Here is a 24909-nt window from a genome sequence, read left to right as displayed (position 1 = left end):
GAAGCCACGCTTCCGAGAGGAGAGGCGTCGCGCGCCCAGGGAGCCTTGGATGCTTGTTTTCGCTTTTCTTTTTTTTTCGTTGACCTCGCCGCGTCTCTCTGGGCGCGTTATCGCAAGAATTTGGCGGCGCGCCCGTTTTTAGCGCTCGTTCTGTGACAATATACGTGTGCTGCTGAGCGTGCAAGCCCAAACACTTTGGATATGTCTTGGCCTCCCCAGATGCTCATCGAGAAATGCAACTATCGTTATTGCGTAAGAGCAGCCGGTCACAACGCTTGCCGTCGTTGAGACGGTGAGAGCGCACATTCCGCTACTAACACGGTCACCATTCCATCATTTAGCATGTGCCAGCGCGGAGGCCATGTGCTTCGTTCTGCAGTATTGTGTCAAATCACCGTGGCGTACTACCATCTGACTTCAAGCTTCCTATGCCCCCGGTATCTGCGTAGTGGTGTCTGATGATGATGTGATATGTGAGGTTTAACGTCCCAAAACCATGATATGAATATGAGAGATGCCGTAGTAGAGGGCTCCGGAAATTTTGACCACCTGGGGTTTTTTAACGTGCACCCAAATCTGAGCGCACGGGCCTGCACCATTTCCGCCTCCATCGAAAATGCAGCCGCCGCAGCCGGGATTTGATCCCGTGACCTGCGGGTCAGCAGCCGAGTGCCTTAATCACTAGACTACCGCGGCGGGGCGTAGTGGTGCCTCCATCAACCTAATGTGTGACGACTCTCGGTTCCAGGAATCGTTAAGAAGGCACGCCTGTCACCACTTGCGCTGAAGCAGTTGTCATTGTGTATTCTACATGAAACCTACTATTACTGTATACACGTTTACACCGATGGGTTCACTAATTTCACTCCAGCTCTACAGGAGAGCTGTTCTGTGTGGAGACATGCAAATGCATGTTAAGTTTTCCCACATGACGACGCACACATCAGCGGAACTCTCAGTGTTACAAAGTGTGTTAAAGTGCATACTTGGGCCGCCACCGCGGCCCAAGTATGTGCCATCAATGGGCCATCTTTTGCGACTTGAGGTCAACTTTACTAACACCACACTTAGCATTACAGCATGGACTATGATCTGCTAGTGTATGAAATAAAGCAATACAACGAAGCACTCGAGGACGGACATGATATAACATTTCAGTGACTTCTGAGCCATTGTAGAATTGCCGGCGATGATCGCGCCGATGAAGCTGCGTGACCGGCTCATGAAAGAGACCTGCGGATGCCCATGTCGCTTTAAGAACGGACGCGACGCCGCAACTGGAATCGCTTGCTTGTCGCGTCACACATCTACAATGGAATGCGCAGGGTTTCTCCAACACGCGCTTATATTCTATTGACCCTAATTGACGGCTTTGCTTGCCATCCAGAGTTTCTCGTTGAGATGAAACTTTGTTGTGTCGCATCGGGTTCGGAACGACATTTAAGAATTTAAGAATGCATACTCTCAGCTCACAGGCATGACCAAGACAGCGGCATGCAACTCTTGCGGCTGTGAGGAGACCATCGAACACGTTCGATGACACTTCCCATCCTATAAGACTCAATGATGTGTTCTGAGAGCCAAAATAGATCGTCTTGGTGAAAGATCGCTATCGAAAAAACGATTCTAAGACTTTGGCCCATGGTTTCGGGCATGCACAAAGCTAGGAAAACCCTACTAAGATACCTGAAGGTGACGGGAATTCACGAGCATCTGTGATACCAGCGCGAGTTCGTGTTGTGTGTTTTCTCTCTAACTCTTCATGTCCTATGCCTTTGCTTTCTTTCTCTAGTTCTTTCTTTTCTATCCTATTTATTATTGCCCATTTTTGCCACGCCATGTGTAATGTAGCCAACCGAGCCTAGCTTGGTTAACCTCCCTGCCTTTCTCCTTCGTTTTTATCTCTCTGTTTGATATATATATATATATATATATATATATATATATATATATATATATATATATATATATATATATATATATATATATATGTGTGTGTGTGTGTGTGTGTGTGTGTGTGTGTGTGTGTGTGTGTGTGTGTGTGTGTGTGATAGAGAGTAAGCGTATATCAATTTGTATGTTGGTAGCACGTATAACGTATAGTTCACGAGATATTCGTTACTCCAACTTCCTAAGCTTAGTTCGCGTCTAGTTGACCCGCAGGTCGCGGGTTCATATCCCGGCTGCGGTGGCTGCATTTCCGATGGAAGCGGAAATGTCGTAGGCCCGTGTGCTCAGATTTGGGTGCACGTTAAAGAACCACAGGTGGTCTAAATTTCCAGAGTCCTCCACTACGGCGCCTCTCATAATCATATGGTGGTTTTGGGACGTTGAACCCCACAAATCAATCAATACTTCGCGTCTAGAGCAGCCTCACAGAAATTATCCGCACGTGTATCATTCGGCTGATACAATACAAATAGATAGCTTGAGTTTCGGACAACTCACTATTCTGCTTACTTGTCTCTTTGCTGACGCTATACATTTGCATCGCGTATGATGTGCGTTCACGAAAGTGTAAATAGTCATGCATCAATTTCCCGTTGCTGGACAACGGCATTTTACAATAGATTCAGAAAGAAGTAGTGGTGGCTGCATAACCAAAAGAGAGCTCCGTGACATTCTAGAGCTACGAAACTGCCTACTAAAATTTTTAGTGGGCTCAGTAACCGGCTGTGTCCGGGAGGTCAGTCCAGGAGCAAGCTCTGAGGTGGCATGTTCTGCTCGCATATCTATACAAATGACCCGTCCTTGTGGTACATGCAGCGGTCACAATGTTCAGATGTTGACCCGAAGGTTGTGGGTTCGAACCCGGCCACAGAGGTCGCATTCAGATGAAGGCGAAATGCTAGACGACTGTGTACTGTGCGACGACAGTGCATGTGAAAAACACCACCTCATTGTCAAATTACCCGAGCCCTCTATTGCGACATGACTCATACTCACATTGCGGTTTTGACACGTAGAACCTCAGATATCATTATTAATATCTTTGTATATATGACATACCCGAATTGTTATCTCTGTTTTCTCTCTTCTTGTTCCCTGCTCTTCTGCCTCACCCCCACCCCTCTGCTGATCACTGCTCACGTGTCATCAGCTCACACTAGACAGAAAGACAGTCAGAGGGAGAGAGATTATTAAGAAAAGAGAAAGGTTTTTCGCTGTCATCGATATGCCGTGGCATGCTACTCTGTATAGGGATGGGGAATGGAATTAAACCAGTTTAGTAGAGAAGCAAGAAAATGGTCATAGAATTAAAGAATATAATAATGTAGTAAATTAGAAAGTGCACCTGATACGAATATTTGCAACCGGCATTTCAGGTAAGTCAAGGCTTTTCAGCATGAAATAGTGAAAAAAAATGGGGTATCCTAAAGCTTCACCTTTAAGACGCCACAACGATATTCTGTCCCTAGCGCGTACTTCAAACACTAAGTGCATTAAATGTTTTCGAACTTGCTATGCACCCACTACGTGGCTTTAAGAGAACAGGTACAGTAACGTGTGTGCCTTTTGTATATAGCGGGTCACCGGCTTTAAACCTGAAGTCATTACGGTAATCGCATGTTCTGACGCCCAATGGCAATGTAAGCTTGTACCACACATTACTACTGCACTACTTCATCTTGTATTGTGAAGCACGTATACAGGACGCCTATGTTTGTAAAGCATGAAAGTTACATTCACTGCATTGCCAAGCAGAGCCAATTATTTTCTCTGTATTCACAAGCAGTATACGCGTGGCTGTGTGATAAAACACCCGCTTGTCACGCACACTATCTCCACTCGTACCCAGAATTTTTTATAACTTATGTTATTTTACTTTTTGCATCCTTTTCGCATTTTCGGCCGCGCACAAGGTCATTTTTTTTTCTCACAACCAATGACACCGACGCCAGAATTACTGCAAAGCAACCTCTTTAACGCTGCCAGGTTAATAACTAAAGCTTTCCAACTTGGCCAATTTCTGGCGGGTAGTTGATTAGAGGCTGTCAAACATAGCGCTGTTTTGATTGGTCAAACACTGGACGTAATATGCTTTGCAACGTTAACAGATAGTGGCAAAGCATGTCCATGTCACTCAAACAGTAGTCTCTCGTCGTCGTACGCGAGGCATTCAATATGTGCCCCACTGTCAGTTATCACAGCAAGGGATGGTGATACGCGGTAGAAATAACTGCTAGTGTATGCCACGTTCACTCGTTTACAATGGTGTAACATCTCTGAGTGTCGAGGAAGTGTTCGAGAAGCTGTCGCTCTCACTTATCGTGGCGAAGCGGTATATTCCAGAAGGGGACTTCTTCGCCATGAAGGGATGAATGGGTGCGAAACTTTGTTGCTAGTCCTGAGGTGCATGACTCAACGCGCAGTGAGCCGCTCCCAGATACTTATTTTATTGCGATGTTCCATGCGTTGGCTTTGGCAAAAGTATATTCGGAAGTTTCGGTATTTTTCCGGAGAAAAATATTCGGAAGATCCCACGCACCGGGGAATCGACGTTATGCGAAGCATGCGGAGGTAAGGTGACCGTGTTGCAATTTTTTTATTCTGTGATACGTCCTGAAATGACGCTAAATATATGTGCAAACGTTGGACGCACAGACATATGTTGAAGAGTTGCAGATGTCTATATAACCAGTTATTTGCACTTGCGCAACGATGGCAACTGGAACATACGTATTAGCCACACCAGAAGCTGATATGAAGCGCCGATGCTCGCGAGGATGCTGGCCCTGAACACTGCCACATAAATCAACTTCAGCGCATGACAAATAATTACAATTGACGTTAACCCGACGTGACGGATGTATGAAAGGAGCACATGTGTAATGTTTATAAAATTGGGTAGGCAGCACTGCAACCACCATTGACGTTGCAAGAATATTGACGTCTATTTGAAAAGTAGTTCTGAGACCTGGCGTAGTAGCTCTGTGGTAAAATGCTTCATTGCCACGCAGAATGCTTGGGTTCGATTGCAGCTGGGACGTTGACATTTATTCTTTGCTTTCGTCGGGTTGAAGCTACCGCTTTCGGGTATCTCTTAACGCTCGCACGTTAAAATTGCCCATGTGTGTTCTCGTCGTTTCTGGTTAGATACTAAGTGTCAATCACCTGTGGTACATACCCACATACCGGCGGCACATACCCGCCCGTGGGCATGTGGCACTGTCTGGCGGGAGGTGTTTGACAACGTACGTGATGGTATTGGGATATTATTGAGGTCTTGAGCTGTGCGTCATATTAGTGAAACCATCTTACCCTCCTCCCATGCTAAATTTGGTTCACGTCAATTTAAGGTGGTGACCATTAGAGCACCCAAACGCAAGCGGCTAGATAGATAGATAGATAGATAGATAGATAGATAGATAGATAGATAGATAGATAGATAGATAGATAGATAGATAGATAATTGTTTGATATGTGGGGTTTAACGTCTCAAAACCACCATATGATTATGAGAGACGCCCTAGTGGAGGGTTCCGGAAATTTCGACCACCTGGGGTTCTTTAACGTGCTCCCAAATCTGATAGATAGATAGATAGATAGATAGATAGATAGATAGATAGATAGATAGATAGATAGATAGATAGATAGATAGATAGATAGATAGATAGATAGATAGATAGATACGATTAATGTCGCCGAAGTTCGCTAAGAAATGCTTCGCATTTAAAATGGGCGTTTATAGGAATTTATTTATTGTGTAATAACCGCGGAGCCGAGCCACGAGATTGAAGTACCTAGAAGAATAAGAATGGGGTGGAGCATATTTAGCAAGCACTCTCAAATTATGACAGGTAGATTGCCACTATCCCTCAAGAGGAAGGTATATAACAGCTGTATCTTGCCGGTACTTAACTACGGAGCAGAAACCTAGAGACTTACAAAGAGCGTTCAGCTTAAATTGAGGACGATGGAGCGAGCAATGGAAAGAAAAATGGTAAATGTAACCTTAAGAGACAAGAAGAGAGCAGAGTGGATTAGGGAACAAACGGGGGTTAAGGATGTCATAGTTGTAATAATTAAAAATGAAATTATTATTATTATTATTATTATTATTATTATTATTATTATTATTATTATTATTATTATCGTTTATACACCAAAATTTCAGATGAATTGATACCAGACAACGAAAATACGTGAATCCAGTAGGTGTGTTTTAGATGTCTGCAATGTTTCACTGCAAAAACATGTATACACATAGGTAGAAATACCTCCAATAGAAAACACCTATACATTTGTTCGCATGACAACCTTAACGCTTGATGCAATAGTCCCAAGCATACTTTACGAGGTTGCACTGATGGAGGTGCGCTCATTTTGATTGATGATTCTTTGCTTTAAAAACGGCCTTTGAACATTTGAAAACGCCCTCTCTGTCACCGAGTTCAAGTCGGAATAGCCTAAAACTTTACCGACGAGTGTTTGGCGAACTCTTTCGGATTAATACGAAAACACGGAACTCTAGTTATAAAAAGGCTTGGTGTAGTTTTTTTTTTTTTTCGTCATGTTCTACCGATGCCATGATTCCTAGGAAAGCTTCCTCGCAACGCGTTGCAGGGCTATTATATTGGCTCGGGAAAATAACGGAAGCCATAAAAGTCACCTTGCGGTGGACGTACTATTTAAACGCCGATTTTCGAGACGAACGCAAGCGTTGCACAGTTAACTATACTGCGTTTGCAAGTGAACTCCACCGGCTCATGTTGTCATGCAAAGGTCTAAAATAATCGTAATTATTGGTGTTGAGAAAAAAAAAAGAAGGCATTAGAGAAGCCCATATTTCTGACAAAATATATCCTGTAAGGTTAGTCTGCTGCAGTAACTTGCTGTTTCGTGATGGGGTTTTATGTGATGCTTATGCGCTCATTCTTTTTGTGCCACTTGGGGGGTAACAGCCGACGTTACATTGCTCTATAAGCTAATGTAGGGTGCTGAAGAATTCGTGGTTTTGCAGAATATTGCACTCGGCGAGCAATTCCTTTGGGAGGCGGTACTGTCTCGCCAAACTGTTTCAGCAACACTCAGAGATAGTGTCATGGTCTTCTCGCATTGCTCGCATGAAAAAAAAAAAAGTAAAGCAATGGGCACACTTTCACTCAGTATTTTTATAATAATAATCGTTATCGTTTGTCTGTCGCATATAGGAATCGCTATAGAAATAGTTTTGGGTGGATATGTTATATTATATATCGTGAACCGCGTAAGACGACGCAACGACTGTAGATATGCCAAATTTTCCTTATCGATATTTATACGTCGCTAACACGGAATGGGTGTAATGAGACCATGTTCTTGAAAATGTAAATGGTTTTTCCCGGTGTCTCTAGCGATACTTGGTATAGGTCCCCGAAATACTTTTCGATTCCCTTATCGAGTTATTGCTCCCTGTCGTAACATATCCAAAGTGTGACGGGTTTGCACTATTATACTATTTATACCATCTGCTCATGGATGTGTACTCTCGAGGATCAGTGTACCACGTTCATCTTGCGCGTCGCGTGCAACCCCGCACTGTTAAGCGACCACAATTAATTTTAAAACAAATGACGCTCTTATGTAAACACTCTGGAAACAAAGGCACATTTAAGGGCACCCGGCAATGCAGTTTACAAGATCTGATGGTAGCGCCAAAATACACAGCCTAGCGAGTATTCGCAGCGAAACCGAGTCTTCCAATGCGTATGCTAGCGTAAACGCAGCAAAACTGGACTTGCACGTGCATATTACTTTATATTTTAGTTTTGAGCAGGGCGGTCACGGCTGATTATGTAAGCGCCCAGGAAGCCTTCTTTGAAAACGCGCCAGAAAGGGCATTGACACTTCAGCGTCTCAATGTGTTCAGCGAGAGTTTCATTTGCTTAGTATCCCTGGCAGCTGGTACCAACAATGCTTAGGCAGCCCAAAAAGCTTCGTCGCGCCCTCTGGCTTATTGTCGGGTGCCTATAAAATGGTGGGTCGCTCTCGTTCACCAAAGAGGTTGCGTTGTCACTTACAATGGGAATTACATACAATTATAATGAAATTTAAGTATAGGCGCATCTAACGAAGTGTACGGTGGAAGTGCTTCTGCGAGTGGTTCGACAGTGCGTCTTACAAGAACGTCCATGAAGATGGGTCATATTCTCAGGCTCGAATGCAAATGCTTCAAAGTTTGCTGCTTGTCCCGCACATCAGGACTCGCGAAACATTGGTGCATGAGATAAAAAATCAACACCATCAAGCACGTGCGATAGGACATGACATTATACCGCTATTACTGGCGATGAATAAGTTAATGGCTTTCATTTGACATTGCAAGAAATGTCCCAGTTTCGCTCTCAAATCGATACGATGAATGTGATGACGACAAATTAAAAGATTATGCGAAGTACGACCGGAAGTTTACTCATTTATTGCTCGACCGGGAGTAACAGAGCAAAAGGCCGGTGTATATGAAAATGAGGCTGCTGCAGCGATCGAAGTGACCTTCGTGCTCTCTATCACTTCAACTCAAACAGCTCGTGCAAAAGGGTTAACCACCTGCGGATTTCTGTCAGGATAAAACGTGCACTACCGCGCGTGACCAATTCAAAGTACGCCGTTACTGCTAGAGCCACGCTGTTGATGGGTATCTCGGGGGGAACTATCGCGTTTTCAGCATTATCAGCAAGATGGCGCAATGAGCGTGCGTCGCCACATCGTCACGACGTGGTGGCGCGCGCTTTCATCCCCCACGCGTAATTTGGCCCGTGGAGAGGAGGGGAGTGGAAGTTCTCTCAAGTGCCCTTATCTCGCGGTGGGGAGGATCGTACGTCTTGGCTGGCGTTGGGTGTTCACTGGAACGATTTCCTTGTAGTTACCGGGCATACGAAAGTCAGTGCGATCGTTGCACAGTCTCCGTTTGCGAAAAGGGCGCGCTTTTCAGACGCAGCGAAGTAACAACTGAGGCGTTTATTTGTGTTCATCTGTACCTGTGAGTACGTTTCTTGCATAATTTGTGCGTGAGAAACGCGGGGCACGTTTCGATATGCTTGTCATTCTGCGCGTGACCTTCCAATTTGTTGCTATCACGTTCGTTGCTTCGCCTTTGCGGCAAAGTTGTGACTTCTTCACACACCCCCAAACAAGCTCGCGCATCTTTCCTACGCGTGACCATCATCCTTCCAGGCGCAGTGACGCCAACTCGGCGATAGGCGACGTGACGCAGCACGCAGCTCGTCGCTTGGTCTAAACCAGGTCTCAACAAACAGTAATGAAGTCAACATTGCCGATCGCCGAGTCACTGCGCGTGGAAGGATGTTGGTCACTCGTAGGAAAGATGCATGAGCTTGTTGAAGGGGGGGGGGTGAAAAAAAAAAGAGGTCGGAGCTTGTTGACGGCTCCTTTAACTCGAACATCTCTGCGCTGAGAATGAACGCAGAGACAACCTAGAATCACCTGGCTAAAGCCTAGATACAACCTAGAAGCAACCAGATTAGTCTTCGTAATCATCCAGTTTCGCTGTTTCAAACTTTGGCGTTGCCTAATTAGTGCATGAAAGCTTCGCCAATTCTTTTTCGCTTCAGTGAGAAGTTATTGGACTATATTTTGATGGATGTTGTCATCATTAAAGCTTACTTGTTTCGCATTGTATTGGCTGAAAAAAACTGTACGTGGATTCTTGAGGACCGAATATATCATTGCAGGTACCCAGCGCGTTTGTGCACCTTATGGCATCCAGCGTCAAACCTCCCCGGACAGCATTAAATTGGGTTCACTCTAGGCCGTTTCCGCAAGCCAATACTATTGGACCATGGCCGTATGCATCGACAACGCAGACGGCTTCGAAAACGTTGTCGATGTATACTTTAAGGAAACAGGTCTATGCGACCACTTGTAGAATTGAAATGTACTTCCAAGGGCGCACGTGAATAGTGCTATCTTTCTTTTTGTATATTTATCTTTCCGCGTTTTCATAATTGCCACAGGTGTATAACGGTAAAAAACTGGACATGTGTCTAGGCAACGCTCGCACCTCTCGTTTTTCTCTCAATCTTAGGCGTGTGGAGGGTCACCCCCCTCTCCCGTGTGCACCTATCTGCTCTCAATGGTTATGCACTGATGTCTCTGGTGTACGGGCATGGCATAATTTGGCTTTGGATAGATTAAACATCGCTTTAAAAAAGAAACACATGACACGGCATGCATACCACCAGTGAACACAAATTTCTTCATACAAAACCTTTCGACTAGCAGTCTTGTCCTCTTCACGGCAACAATTGGCTGTTTTTCCGCGTGTATGCACATGCTTCGAACACTCTACCCCAGCCAAGAAAATGGAGGAGGAGAGGGCAAGCGCGGAAGTTTCTTAAATGGTCCATCTCTTTTGAGTTTCAGCCTTCATAAGGGATAGGCTTTCGCGATTCGGCAACTAGTCGCTCGGGGTCACGTGCTGGTTGTCGAAGTCCTTGCCCTTGTATGCGAAATCCTTGTATGCACTCGTCCGCATGAACAAGCGTAAGCCGATAAAGAACCAGATGCACTCCTCCCGTAAAAACAAAGAGGAGGGCAGAAAAGGGCTGTTGCACTGCATTGATCTCGGCAAGTGTGCTTGGAAAAAGTGGCTGCTGGCGTCGGCGTGGCCCCATTGTCAACCGCCGGGCGATGGCGCACCGGCGCATGACAGGTATAGCCCAGAGGGCAGAACATACACAAAAATATGAATAGAAGGTTTTCCTCGCGCACCCGGGAAAGGAAAGGAATACATGTCGCCCTTGACAGCTTTCGGGCTGTTCCCTACATCGGGTCGATACACGCTGGTCGATGCAGAAAAATCACGAGGTCTGAGATACCTGAACAGAGCGTCTGTACACATGGCCTGTTTTCAAACGACATCTTCAATGGAAGGAGCTCGTTTAGCTTTCTTGCGTACTTCGACAAGATAGTACTTCTATTGCTGAGCGTTTCAAATTACTCGAAAAATATTCTGTTTATTGATAATATAGATGCAAAAATACACAAAAACGTCGAGGGGGGTGGCATCGAAAGCAACCAGTCAGACAAAGACGGCGTGAATAAGAGAAAGTAGTAACTAGTGACCTGAGATGCATTCGTAATGAAGTGCGACGAAACTGCAGTTTTTCTTGTATTTGCACGCGTCAGGGCGACGAAAGAGCGCCTATTCAGACCGTGAGACAATATGATGTTTTGGCTTGTGTCGCATTGACTCTTAAGAGTCGTGTACGAAACGCTTCTGGGGCAGGAAAAAGTAGGCGTTGCAGGCCATTGTTTTTTTTAGGCTGGCAGAAATGCTCGACTATAATTATATTGAATTCGCTCTATACTAACCAGTTAGTTTTATTTGTGTACCATTTAATAATTTCAACTCCTAACGCCCTGTCATTGATCTTCGTCTCGGTGGCTGTGTTTACCTATTGTAATCAGAAGGTCGTTAACGGCACCTGTGCATAGCGTTTTTAAAGCGGTGTTTATTATCTATTACATTTGCAACACACAGACTTTTTTCCACGAGAAGGTAGACTCTACAACAAAATCCTATTGAAGAAAGAAACAAGTTCGTTATTCTATAAATAATAACGGCGGCTGTAGAAATCTTGAAGGCTAAACCGATAACTTTTGAAAAGCGAAGTACATCATGCTGGAGTACTACAGCCCATATCCAATGCATGTTAGTGCATATCGCTGACAACTAAGCATCTGGGAGTGGTGATGATTATGATGCTACTCGCGGGTGAATGAAAACGGAATCCTGCTATCATATATACGCTTGACAACTAACTAACTAACTAACTAACTAACTAACTAACTAACTAACTAACTAACTAACTAACTAACTAACTAACTAACTAACTAACTAACTAACTAACGATTAAAATAAGTCAGTAAGTCAAATGGCTTGTTTTAAAGACAGAATTTTACAAACACCAATTTTCAGGTTTTTGCGATGCTAAACTTCGGTAGCCATTAGGAGTGTTTTTGAGAGACAACTCTGTGGCACCTACAGACACGGTGAAACCTGGTCGGGTTGAGTGATGGCGTACTATTTGAATACTCTAAATACAAATTTTCTATACGTGCACTGTATATGTGCGTGTGTGTGCTCGTATGAATGGGTCATACACGTGCAAACTTAGTTTTCGGTGCGAGGGTAGATGTTTCCCTGCAGCCTTTTCCTCCATATATGCCCTTGGGCCGCGTATTTAGTAACTATAGCTGCAGCACTATAAGCCCCAACCCCATCTCGTAATATTTAGTGATGGCCAAACAGATGACTACAACAGTCAGTTACAGTGCAGATAATGAAACCGACAGACAGGTAAGCTAAAAAAAGACCGGATGAAAATATTTGTGGTTTCTTAAGTTTAATGCGATGGTTCGCAGTTAAACTGAAGGGAATTAAAGTGGACTAATGATCTCACCTTTTCAGTCAGTGAGACACAGACCCACAACCTACAAACGGGTACACGTGTTATTCGAGGGTTACGTTTTCGGATCCCCCATCAACAAAATAGTACAATTTTTTGTCCAATTTAATTTTTATATTTAAGCGCGAAGCATTACACTACAGTGTCCCCTTTCGTGTTCCAATGTGTAGGGTAGAAAACCAGTTGTATTAAACGGGTTAACCTCTCTGATTTTTGTACTCAACGCTTTGTTCTCTCTGATGACCAAATGGTGACCCACTATCTGGTATGTGGTTGACAAAATCATGGAGACGAGTTTTTTTTTGTTTTACCATCTAACCAACTACCATCACAGCCGTGATAACTAAGTTATGTTATTTTTAATTACAAGTCACGCACAAAGATAAACATTCTCGCTCTAAAACGCATTTGCAGTCACAGTCTGGCTCGCTATCACAATGTTTTAAATTCCGCCTGCCGAGTATAAGTATACGGCACGCCCACGCGCTCGCATAACTGCCAGTTAATAATAGTATCTGGGGTTTTAAGCCTCAAATTCATGATATGATGATGAAAGGCACCGCAGCGGAGGTCTCCGGAAATTTTGACCATCTGGTGTTCTTTGAAGTGGACTAACATCGAACAGTGCACGGGCCCCTACCATTTCGCCTCTATCGAAATGCGACCGCCGCTGCTGGAATCGAACCCGCGACCTAGCCGAGAACCCTGGCCGCTAATCCACATAGGCTGGCGTAGCTGCTAGTTCACATTTCAGAATGCTTCGCAAGGCAAAGACATGAAAAAAAATGTGCTCAGAAAACCCGAGTTAGAACTCGCTCATGGTGACCCTGCGAACGGGAAACCCACCCGAAGGAATGCACTCACCCGTGCGGTAATTGCCGGAACTTCTCGTATCCAGCGGCCACGTAGCGCTCGTTAGTTCGCAGGTCTTCGATAGACGAGACCCGGTGTCCTTGACGCGGCGTGTAGATGCTTCGTATGGCACCGAAGCTGGGCCGTATCCGTTCGGTGAGCTTCTCGAGCAGGGACTCGAGGCTGCGGTAGTGCCTCTGGTTCACCAACGTCCTGAGCGGCTCGAAGTGTTCGTCACCGTTGAGATACATGTAAACCCAGCGCGAGTCCGGCATCTCGGCCTGCGCGACCCGCGGAACCCGCTGGTTGTTGCTGTCCTCATCGCTGGCGGCCATCTGACAGAGCGCCTGCTGTGATCGGTCTTCACGCCGTTCTGTTTTCGCGCCCCGTTGCCCGTGGCTGGGGCTTTGAACCAGCGTACTCCGCTAACACAATGCAAGTACGACGGCGCTTTCGCAACACATTGACACGCGAAGTTGACGAGGGTGCGTGATCGGAGCCCGTCGCAGTCTGAACGGTCACGTTCACCGTCGTCGATGGTATTGCGCGAGCGACCACACGTTTCATTAATGACACGTTAGAAAGTCAGTCTCTACGCGTTGGTTCCCGCCAAGGTCTCCGAGAAACGTTGACACCCAGCGGCGAGTGCTCAAGGTGGCGAGTAGCGGCGACGTAGCCGACCGTAACAAGTTTGCCGCGTGAGCAGACCCATGCTGGCGAAAACTTTCCGCCCGAAGCGCCGCGCCTACCGACCGGCACCAGCCACGCTGCGATCAAATGCTCTCCTACTCGAACCTGGGAACGAACTCCAACACTGACAAGCGCTGCATAGGTTCGGGAGACCCCTTCCCTTCGCCGTTCCACGGCGGTGGTCCCGCGGTCTCCTAGGGAACGGAGGTACAGCGGCTACACCGTTCGTAGGGCTTCGTGGGCGAGGGAACGGCGAAGGAAAATGGTCCGTTAGATAGAAAGGGAACCGCGTGTGTGGTGCATAAGAGAAAGTCGCCGGTGCGCACCTTTCCCGCTCTTCTTTGTTCTCTCCACGCTTTCTTTTTCTCTCTCCCTCTCTTTCAGTGTTCTCGCAGCTGGTTGTGAACTTAGTTTTGCTGCGCGATGAGCGAAATCGCGACGCTTGGACGCTTCGGAGCGCGCGTAAAGTGGTCGTCGCGCTGCTGCGGTTTTTCCCGCCCAGTAGAGCTTCCACGGCGAGTTGTTTTCCCAGAAAGTTGTCCGGCCGGGGCTGTGCAGGATCGGTTACCAGGTTACCCGTCCCAGTTACGCACTATAGGAATGAATTCCTTTTTGTGTCTGAACATTCCTGTGCTTGATCGCTTTGTTTCGCCGTGAAAAAAAATTAATAAAGCGCATTGTGATGAGATTACGCTGCAGTAGTAATTGATTATTGCGCAATAATAGTCTTTTATTTCCTCTTTAAAAGTCGTAGTCGAGTCATAAAGAATTGAACGTTATCATTGCTGTTTGCGACGTCCTTACATAATCCTTGTAGACGACAAAGTGATCTTATAGACTGCACCTCTGGAGAAATAATGTCAATACCTATGAAAATAAGTGTAAGGAAAGAAGTGCGCCGAGTGATAGGACTTTACGTGCAAGTCGAGAGTATCGGTGATTTCTACTGCGCGCGAAACTGAAGAAGCAAACGACGTAGAGCAAGCTCGTTAACCATGCAGTTGACCGCGAAGATTTGTTAGCATGTCTTTGTAGTAGGCTAACGTACCCTGTGCATCCATATCTAAACGCGACTAGCACGTGATGGTTTGGCCATGAAGACGTACGGAGAATAGAGTTTCATATAAGAACAGTAGTGGGAACTCCGGCGCTAGTGGGTGGCGCAAGTTGAGGGCCTTGAAAAACACCCATTTTTATTGTTTGTCCTCGGTAAAGCACCTCTCTCCAGTCAATATCGAGAGAGGGGTGGGGGCTCGGGCACTCTCTTGACTTCGCGCCTGGTATGAACTCCTACCGGGTGCCAAATATCAGATAAAAAGCTCATATGAGATTTGTAAAAAAAAAAAAACAGTGTGGGGCACGTCTGTATGCAGCAGAAAAGGCTGGTCAAGTTGTTAGGCGTTTGTCTTGGTCAAACTGCGACGTGGGACAAGAACTGCCGAAAGCAATGAGAAAAGAAAAAAAGCGCAGACTAGCAACTGAATTTACTGAAGACATCTAATAAGCCTTTATTCATTGAATGGACTCCGGCCAACATGACAAGCACCTGAATAGGTTAACCACAACAAGCTGATTCATACGATTTTCTCATGCGTATACACATTTTTGATTACTTTTTTACTTGTAACATTGCTAACCCCTGTGGCGACTTCTGCGTTTTTTTATTAAACTGAGACAGTTCCTGTTGCGGGAAAAGTTGGTCCTTGACTGAAGAATGGCTCGCATTTATTACACCAATCAGGTGACCTAGGGAAAATACTGTAACTCAGGAAAACAATATCTATCGGCAAGCCAATAATACTTCCCTGTACCGAGAATTGATTGATGAGCAAGTGTCGTTGCCTAGATCATGTAACAAAGGGGCAGAATAGGATGAGTCAAGGGAAGCTATTAGTTTGGATTTGATAAGAGACAATATTATGATTCACTGCTGCGTTCGCGAAAGTGTGTTTGATTAAACAGCTTATACTGCTCAAAAAAGACATTGCGTTTGTATACATGCATCGATTGCTCAACTTAGTAAGTATCCTCTTTGATTTCTTGTGTTCGAAATACGCACATACGTAATTTCGCCTAAGAAAAAGGTCGATATTTTTCAGTAAACACTTTTCATGGTTTCTTTCGCACGTGTCTTTTACTCTCTCAAAGCATTCATTGATCGGTTAGGCCTCACGCCTCTATGTTAGGAACCAACAAGCGTTAAATTTTTTTAGATAGCTATTCTCACTCTTCTTCTTCTTCTTCTTCTTCTTCTTCTTCTTCTTCTTCTTCTTCTTCTTCTTCTTCTTCTTCTTCTTCTTCTTCTTCTTCTTCTTCTTCCTTTTCTTCTTCTTCTTCTTCTTCCTTTTCTTCTTCTTCTTCTTCTTCTTCTTCTTCTTCTTCTTCTTCTTCTTCTTCTTCTTCTTCTTCTTCTTCTTCTTCTTCTTCTTCTTCTTCTTCCTTTTCTTCTTCTTCTTCTTCTTCTTCTTCTTCCTTTTCTTCTTCTTCTTCTTCTTCTTCTTCTTCTTCTTCTTCTTCTTCTTCTTCTTCTTCTTCTCCTTCTTCTTCTTCTTCTTCTTCTTCTTCTTCTTCTTCTTCTTCTTCTTCTTCCTTTTCTTCTTCTTCTTCTTCTTCTTCTTCTTCTTCTTCTTCTTCTTCTTCTTCTTCTTCTTCTTCTTCTTCTTCTTCTTCTTCTTCTTCTTCTTCTTCTTCTTCTTCTTCTTCTTGTTGTTGTTGTTGTGGTGGTAGTGGTGGTGGTGGTGGTAGTGATGGTTGTCGTCTTTTTTCTGTTTTGGCAAAACAGGAATCACATTTCAGAGGGTTGGGCAAAATATATTGTCGAATAAAAACGATGCTCTGACCATAACACCGCGTACAATTACACCACTATTCTAATACAAATACAATTCAGGACAAATAAATCAGACAGACTGCCAGACAAATTCCAAGCGCCGAATGTGTGGCTAACTCTAGAGTAAGATCTGCATAACTTATTAATCAACTGGTCAAATAAAAGCCCCTCGCTCCCTTGCGTGTTTGTGAAGACATTTGCTCTACAGAATCACATAATTACTTAGCATCACATCAGTGAAGCATGCTATTACAGGTAGAGCTACCGCATCAGTCTTGGTCATCGCGTTTCGTTGTCAACCGTTACAAAAAAAGAAAAAAAAAAACGTGTCACACTACTGTTTCCGGGCCGCAGCAGATGCGACCTACTGAGCCGATGCCATGTTCGGTCCTGCGCGAGCAACTAAACCCCGCACCATGCTCGGCTTCACTAACACACACTCACAGCGATGTACGTACGAGTTCTGGCTAACTTGCCGCAATGCTCCTCTAAACAGTTCCGAAAAAAAAAAAGAACGGGGGAAAGATGGCCCGGGTAAACTAGCAGCCGGGCCGCATTCACGTTTGGCGGAAGAACGCGACAAGATTCATCACGAGTTTGCCAGTCGCCAGACCGTGACTAGGCGGCGAGGCATGGGCGCGCGCTCGTAGGGACACTTCCCTCGTCCACTTCTTCCTCTTTGAGGGAGAGCGCCCACCACATTCCCTAAGAGCACCGAATCCACCACGATCGCGAGAAAACGAGAGAAGGTGGCCACGCTTTGGTCACCGCGCATTATAAGCGATAAACAGAGCGAGGTTCGAAAGAAACGCATAGCGCTACTGCCATAATGTAGCAGCCGCATGGAAAGGAAAAACCGAGAGGAAATTGGGGTCAGAGGTCGGTGAACCCGCGTCGCCTACTACACCTGGGAGACTACCGCGTTTCCTCCTCTGGCCCCCCTCGGTACATCTCAGCCCTCTCCTCCTCCGCTTACTCGGGCACTGGGTTTGGTTTTACACCCCCCCCCCCCTTTTTTTTTTGTTAGCTGCCTCGCTATACTCCCTATCCCTCCCCACGTATACGAAAGCGCGCTTTGGTTGAGCCCATTAGTGTGATCACACCGACGAGCAGGAGAGAGAGGGAAGTGCCGAGAGGGTAAGCGGCAATGAATTCAGTCGAAGCAAAATGCGAGAAAAAGCTGGGCGTTCTGAGCGGGGTGGACGTTACGAGCGCGGTGCTGTCAGCGGAAGCGCCTTTATTTTTCTGGGTATACGTTACAATGGAGCGTGGCTATGCATTTTAGTTTTTTAAAGATGTTCAGCATTTAAATTAATCGAGCAATTTCGCCGATTCATTCTAGGGACGCAGATTGAACCACGGTGTAGATTGAAGGCCAGCGCATTTTCAGAAGGGCGTTCAAACATTAGCGTCGTGGTTGCTGTGCACGGTATATTGAAAATGCATGCGACGCGCTGCAGTACAGGCACACAGTTTCTATAGGTCTGGAGAAATTGATTAGTTTTGGAAAATTTGGGAGCGACCACGCTAAAAATAGGAGAACTGCGACGAAAATAAAGCGGCACTCACAGCCCCAGTTTTTGAAACGGCGCGACCACAGTACAATATTTTTTTCTGCCCCGTCAGTAGTCTTCGTGTGATGTTTATAGGGCTCGTATGCCCTTAAAAAAGTGCGACCACTAAGCTTAACGGTTAGTCGTCATTAGGCGCTTGTGCCGCCATCATTTCCTAATGCGTGTGAATTCAAGATGACCACACAGGAACATCATCGTGTTAGGATGATGACTATACCTGACACTTCTGTGAAGTCTAAGTATAGTGACGAGAGGTCTAGACCGAAATTCGGACCATCACCAAGAGCTCAGCGCATGCGCATTTCTCAGCACTTTTGCTGTACGCACGCGATACGATTTGCTCATTTTGATTATCTGATTTCCGACGATCTCTTGCTTTGACGGGCCTCTCATTCTGCCTTGCAGATGTTGGAAGTTATATTGAACTATTGAAGCGACCATACCTTTAGCGATTGAACAAAAAATAAGCTCTGTATCGCGTGGCAAAAAAAAAAAAAAACGATAAGGCGCTCTCCAGAGGAGGCGCTATGGTATAGCTTTAACTAACGATCACTTATACGATCACTTGTTTAACGATCACTTATGCGCACACGAGCGTTACTGCGTCTTGCGTGCATCTAAATGCAGAGACCAGGAAACCTATGACGTATCAGACACTTCTAATGTCTGATACGTCATTTCTTTATTTGAAATTTGTTTACGCTGAAAGAACGCCTACTTGCATGCGCACCTGTTTAGCCTGAGGTAGCGTGCCATATTCTGAAGCTACCCCAAGCTTCCCAACTTTGCTACCTGTTCAGCCATAAAATCCCATCCCGGTATAATTCTGTCATTGCAACGACCCACACAGAGCTACATCGTACGTGCGCGCTTTCCAAAGTTACTCGGGAGACGTAACCGTCAGTTCGACCCAATACCGATGGAGCACGTTTTGGCGTATGCAAGTAGACCAACGATAGCCATGTTGATCTTAGAGAGCTGCACGCGTAACAAAATGCACATACAGGAAAAAAGAACACAGACAGGAAGGTCGAGACACCGACCCAGTTCTAGTTTGAGCGAAGCCCGTTCCCACAGGCCTCTCCGTCTCCTCTTAGAATGCGTAACGACAAAGCTCACGCACATGGAAGTATACGTGAGGTTTGCTCGGAGTCGGTGCTCTCAGCATTCGATGAACGATTAGCGTAACAAAAAGAGAAAAACAGGCAAGCCCTGTTCGACCATTCGGCCTTGGAGAAGCATTGCATGCTCAGGGGCATTTGGGCTTCCCCATTTTTTTATCCATACGCAAAAGAGCCCGGGTCAGCGCTTGCGAACCGCCAGACTTTGAGAGGAGCGCTGCGTGGGCGCTACTACAAGAGTAGAAGTACGGTGGTTCGAACAATAGCGGCACCTTATTGAAGCTTTGCGCACCTGTGCGGACGTCTTTGAAAATTTTAGACTATAGAGGGTCGTATACGTACGGTTTTTTATGACTATATTGACAGGTTACAAGAACTATACGAGTTGCGGATTGCGAGATTCGACGGATGTTTAGCAACGCCACTGAACTCAGAACAGGTGTGGCGCGTGATGGCTTTCTTATGTGCGTTCATGTCGCCCTCTCTCTCTCTTTTTCGCTAGTAACATAGCAGTTAAACTAAATCCTTAGCTAGCAGCTTCATTAACTATGTACCGTTGCGATCAACATAATTTGCAACACACTGTCTCGGCTCAAAATGGCACCAGCACTGCAAACTGGTACCTACATAGAAAAAACTCGGTGAATCAACCTCTCTCAGTTAGCGATACTTTCTGGACCAATTTAACGTTTGTCGGTGGCATTGTTTAGGCTTGGGGTCACTTTAACCATAACCAGCGTGTTGATGATTGATTGATATGTGGGGTTTAACGTCTCAAAACCACCATATGATTACGAGAGACGCCGTAGTGGAGGGCTCCGGAAATTTTGACCACCTGGGGTTCTTTAACATGCACCCAAATCTGAGCACATGGGCCTACAACATTTCCGCCTCCATCGGAAATGCAGCCGCCACAGCCGGGATTCGAGCCCGCGACCTGCGGGTCAGCAGCCGAGTACCTTAGCCACTAGACCACCGCGGCGGGGAAACCAGCGTGTTGAAACTCGCACCGAGCGTGACTGCTCATTGCGAAAACAAAAACAAAAACAAACTGAAAGGTGCATTGATCGAAACATCAGGGCACTTTCTTTGCGAATCAACGAGTTACCAGTGTTGGACGTTAAAAGAAGATACTCACGATACTGTTCTCTTTTTTGCTGCTTTTTCATTCATTCACTAAGCGATAACTAAGCCATAAGGAAGCAGAACCCTGTGCCATCACAAAGCGTGTCACTCTTTCAGATGTCATTTTACTGATAATAACGTCGATGTTGACATAGCAAACACGAGCGGAGCATGCCAAGATTTCTTTTTCCAATCGCGTTTTCAAGAAATTGAGAAAATTTAGTTCCTGCGTAAACATCAATCAATCTATCAATCAATCAATCAGTCAATCAATCTTTTATTTATTTATTTATTTATTTATTTATTTGTCAGTACACCGGCTACCTGATGGGAAATTGCAGGAGTCTCGGCGTTGCAGTGGATGTGATAATCAGGTGATCATAGTAATGCTGACGACGATGTCTTAACGCTATTACTAACATGACATGATAAGATGCCGAAGGGGCGAGGAAATGAGAAACGGGTATTGCGAATGAACCGCATATAGAATATATATACCTCTGAAGTGTTTAGATTTAGAGGTTGTATACAAACGAGTTGTCCGTAAAAGAAGCACAGCCTTCCTGCAGGTACAACGGACCAGACACGCTGCGTGGCGCGCGCAGCCATAAGTGGATCAATAAGAACAGGGATCTCAATTCCTATGTATTTAAATCGTCCACTCTTAAATGTCATGCACTTGTGTGACGCGAGTCAAATTCCGACACGGAAATGTCGGGTGAATCGCATTTTTGTTGGGGATAGATAAATGTTATTTTTGTTTTTATTGTTTTTATTTGTTATAACGTATACATACGCTCCCGTACTACGCTGATGTACCTCACAGAAACAGCAATGTTTACGTTTATGATGTCTGATCAAACCAGAAGACGAATTCAGAAAGCATTTAGTTTGCAAGTGTTCTTTTCCAATGACGAGTTGCAGCGTGACTGACTTCGCTAATAATGTAGCCAGTATAAATGCGAAATAAAAACAAAAGAAAATAAACTTTACGAATAATTCAAACGTTAAGCGATTGTTGTGAACACTGGCCCGAACGTGTTCTAAGCTTTAAGTGTTAGCGTTGTGCTTGCTATGTATCTTCTACGGTATTAGACCATGCAGTGCTGCGTTTTTTGCGCTGTTTATTAAAAGATAAGTATTCTGTCCAAACCCACTGGGCCACCCCACTTTCCTTTATCATTGCATTTTTCCTCGGAGAATCAGCTGACCAGGTAAGAGCCGCAGGAGTGGCGTTGATTGATCCAGCGGGCACACGGAATGGCGCGAGTCAATGGGATCCTAAATCAAGGGCTCCACTTTAGGAGGAATATGTTCGCAGTTTCTTAAATATTATCTCTTTCTCCGAAAAGAAAAAAACCTTCGTGCTACGCAGATGGCATGGTATGCGAAAGCCAATGACGCAAACGAAAAATGCCGCAACTCGGCTAGCTGCCATACATATGTTCCGTGCGTGCAATTAGTCATGAGAAAATGGAACTACGGCGACTCCGACGATGTCGTGCATATACATTTCGCACTGGCAGGTTCACCTAAGCAGGGTTGCCTCTTGGCCCGGGGAAAACGGACCGCGATCGAGACTGACGCGAATAGCGTTCTCCGAGCAAAACGAGCAAACAACCGAAAAAGAATGCCGATGATGTTGACACAAGGGTATGTAATGAAAGCTTCCAAAAAGCACCGGACATGGTTGACCATTCGCTGTCACAAGCCGAGGTCGCGCAAAGGGTAGTTGTTTACTGTTTACCGTAATCGCAGCACTAAGTGCGCTTTTAACGACTGCTAGAACGTTAAAGTCAAGTCAAATCTGAACAATTGTGATTCAGACCAAAACGTATTGAGATCTTTCTTGTCAAGTTCCTTAGCACTGCTGCATTTTATCACATAACGGACTTTTATATTTTTGCAGTTTACTGGCTCAATGTGTCGCATAGCGGGCAACGACGCACGTATACGTTAGTTCGTCCGTTCGATATCTAAATGAGTATCGGGTAATGTGTCTGTATTAACGTAAGTATGAAACACTGAAATTATCAATGTTGAGTGCAATATGACATACAAAGAAGGCGCTATGTAAGAACAAAGCAAAAGAGGTTTGTACATTGTCCAGATATATGTGAAAAAAAAAATACCCACGACTCCCGTTTTCAACTTTCGGTTCACAGCTCGCATAACGATGTATTCTGAAACAAATTTGTGGGTGTCTTGGACAACAGTATCGATCTTCTTTCCCATTTGTTTTTGCGGAAAGGAGGATTCAGCGGCGTCACACTGGGCTCCTCTAGGACGCCAAACTAAAGCACACTCTTGCTCGTAAACAACCTTTGGCAATTTCGACGCTGAGCTTTCTGTGGGGCTAAGCGAAATTCATTAGACCACGAAAACACTTGCGCATTCCTCCCCCCTTTTTTGAAAAAAAGTACAAAGAAAAGCAGGCAAAAAAACGAAGCCTTTCGCAGCAATAACCCAGCGTCGCACGCTTCCGTGTACACGGACGAGATTGCGGGAACTTGTCTCCATTAGCGAATAATTTTTTCACGGTTCGCGGACGCCCAGAGCCAGCGCTTTAATTTCACTTCACAGTAAGACATGTAGACCCATACCACACCACGGGACCACCGAGACAGGCTTTCGCGACGAATAAAAGCCGAATCAAGCAGCGACCAAGAAATAAATAAAGAAAGAAATCGAGAGGATCAAACGAGGAGCGAGAAAATTAAATGGCTCAACGCACACAGCGGAAGCACACGCTAAATGCCAGCAAACCCGAACTAATCAGACTATCGCCCACCATTGGCGTTTTGAGAGACGGTCACATCCACGCCGTAGACTTTGTCTTTCCTCTATTTTGATCACTCGATCGTTGGCAGTACAAGTGCGACGTTTTCTCTAGTCGTGCAAAATCTGACCGGAAGTAGGAAGCGACCGAGTATGCCACCGTCGAGGTGGTGGTACTGCGCGGTGGGGAAAGGGGAGACGAGGATCGCCCGACCGAACGCTGGTCACGTCCTGCGGACACCGGCTAGCGCTCACGAGTGGTCGATGACGCCGTGGCGGCTACCGGCCGGCGGCGCTCAGGGTGCGCCACCCGGGGTTCACGTCGCTGGGTGGGGCCAGGTGGACTTCCCAGACGGCGCACTGACCGAGAGCCCCGACCACCGCGTCGCCTAAAAATGCAAACGGAGGCGAGCGCCTATAGCCTTTCACGTCATTGAATCCTTCACCGTCAGCTATATACGCCGAGTGCCTTTCCGAAGCACTGAACGGCAGTTCTCGTTCATTCGACTCTGTGGGCATCGCGAGAGTTGTTTGCACGTGCACTACGTTCAAGAATCAAGTGCATAGGCGGGCGCAGGGTATCCTTCGGGGTGATGGGGGAGGAGGTTTGTCGCACCGCCAATTCCTATTATGCGAATCTGTGGGCCCGACTTTCCACACCCCGAGATGCAGCACCCCCTCGATATTATGTCAATATATGAAGCTCGCTTTGCGCCCCTCCTCCTGCCACCCCCTCCTAGTGCGCGCCTATGCTCAAGATGTATTGCTTTTTTTTAACAGTTCGTATTTTGTCTCAATACATAAGAGTGGCTATTACGACCTTTGATAGACTTTCCAGAATGTGCCGAGTTATCGGCGTTAATAAATATCAAGCTGATAAATTCCTCACAGTTTACTGTCACAAAATAGATTGTGTTTATAAGAGGGAAAAGAAAGAAAAAGTGAGCTCCGTAACGGTCCGCATCAGCGTGCGACACCTCAACAGTAGCTCATAACGGATGGGGTGAGGAGGGATTAAAATAGGATTAAAGGTATATATATATATATATATATAGAGAGAGAGAGATGCGCTGGGGCAGTGAGCGAGGACATATGAGGGGATAGGAGCGATAGGAAAGATGGAAACATGGTCACAGGAGTCCGAAGACGGGGCACCACTTGCGAGAGCTCTTGTCGGCGTCAGGAGATGGCGTAGGGCGAGTCCAGTAGGTCAGAGCTACGCTGTCGTCGGAGATCGGCGTCAGGAAATGACGTAGGGCCAGCCCAGTCAGCCAGAGCTACGCTGACGTCGGAGATCGCTAGGGCACAACTGGTCGGCACGGAATCCAGCGAGCGAGTCCGAAATAGAAAAGTGCTAGTGTACATTGATGCAGGTGTACGTGAAGGAACCACACATGGTGCCTCTTTAGCGAATCAGTGTCAAATGTGGGCATTGCGCAAGTTCGTAATAACGCTCAAAGCACAGCACTATAGAGTCGGAACTCGTGTGTGATTGCCCGCTCGCTTAAGAATATATTATCTTGAGA

At 45.7% G+C, this 24909-nt stretch overlaps 1 protein-coding gene across 1 annotated transcript in view; it reads right to left on the bottom strand.

Moving 5' to 3' along the window:
- LOC142775406 (uncharacterized) overlaps positions 1-14238 on the bottom strand; it is a 43633-nt gene extending 29395 nt beyond the window's left edge. Inside the window, exon 1 of the mRNA XM_075876806.1 lies at positions 13278-14238. Within this exon, the coding sequence (XP_075732921.1) occupies positions 13278-13600 (323 nt within the window). The 5' untranslated portion in view covers positions 13601-14238. The remainder of the gene's footprint in view (positions 1-13277) is intronic.
- Between the last annotated feature and the right edge of the window lie 10671 nt (positions 14239-24909).

This window comes from Rhipicephalus microplus, chromosome 2 (assembly GCF_043290135.1).
Source record: "Rhipicephalus microplus isolate Deutch F79 chromosome 2, USDA_Rmic, whole genome shotgun sequence".
Taxonomy (NCBI): Eukaryota; Metazoa; Arthropoda; class Arachnida; order Ixodida; family Ixodidae; genus Rhipicephalus; species Rhipicephalus microplus.
This window is presented reverse-complemented; position numbering and strand designations above follow the sequence as displayed.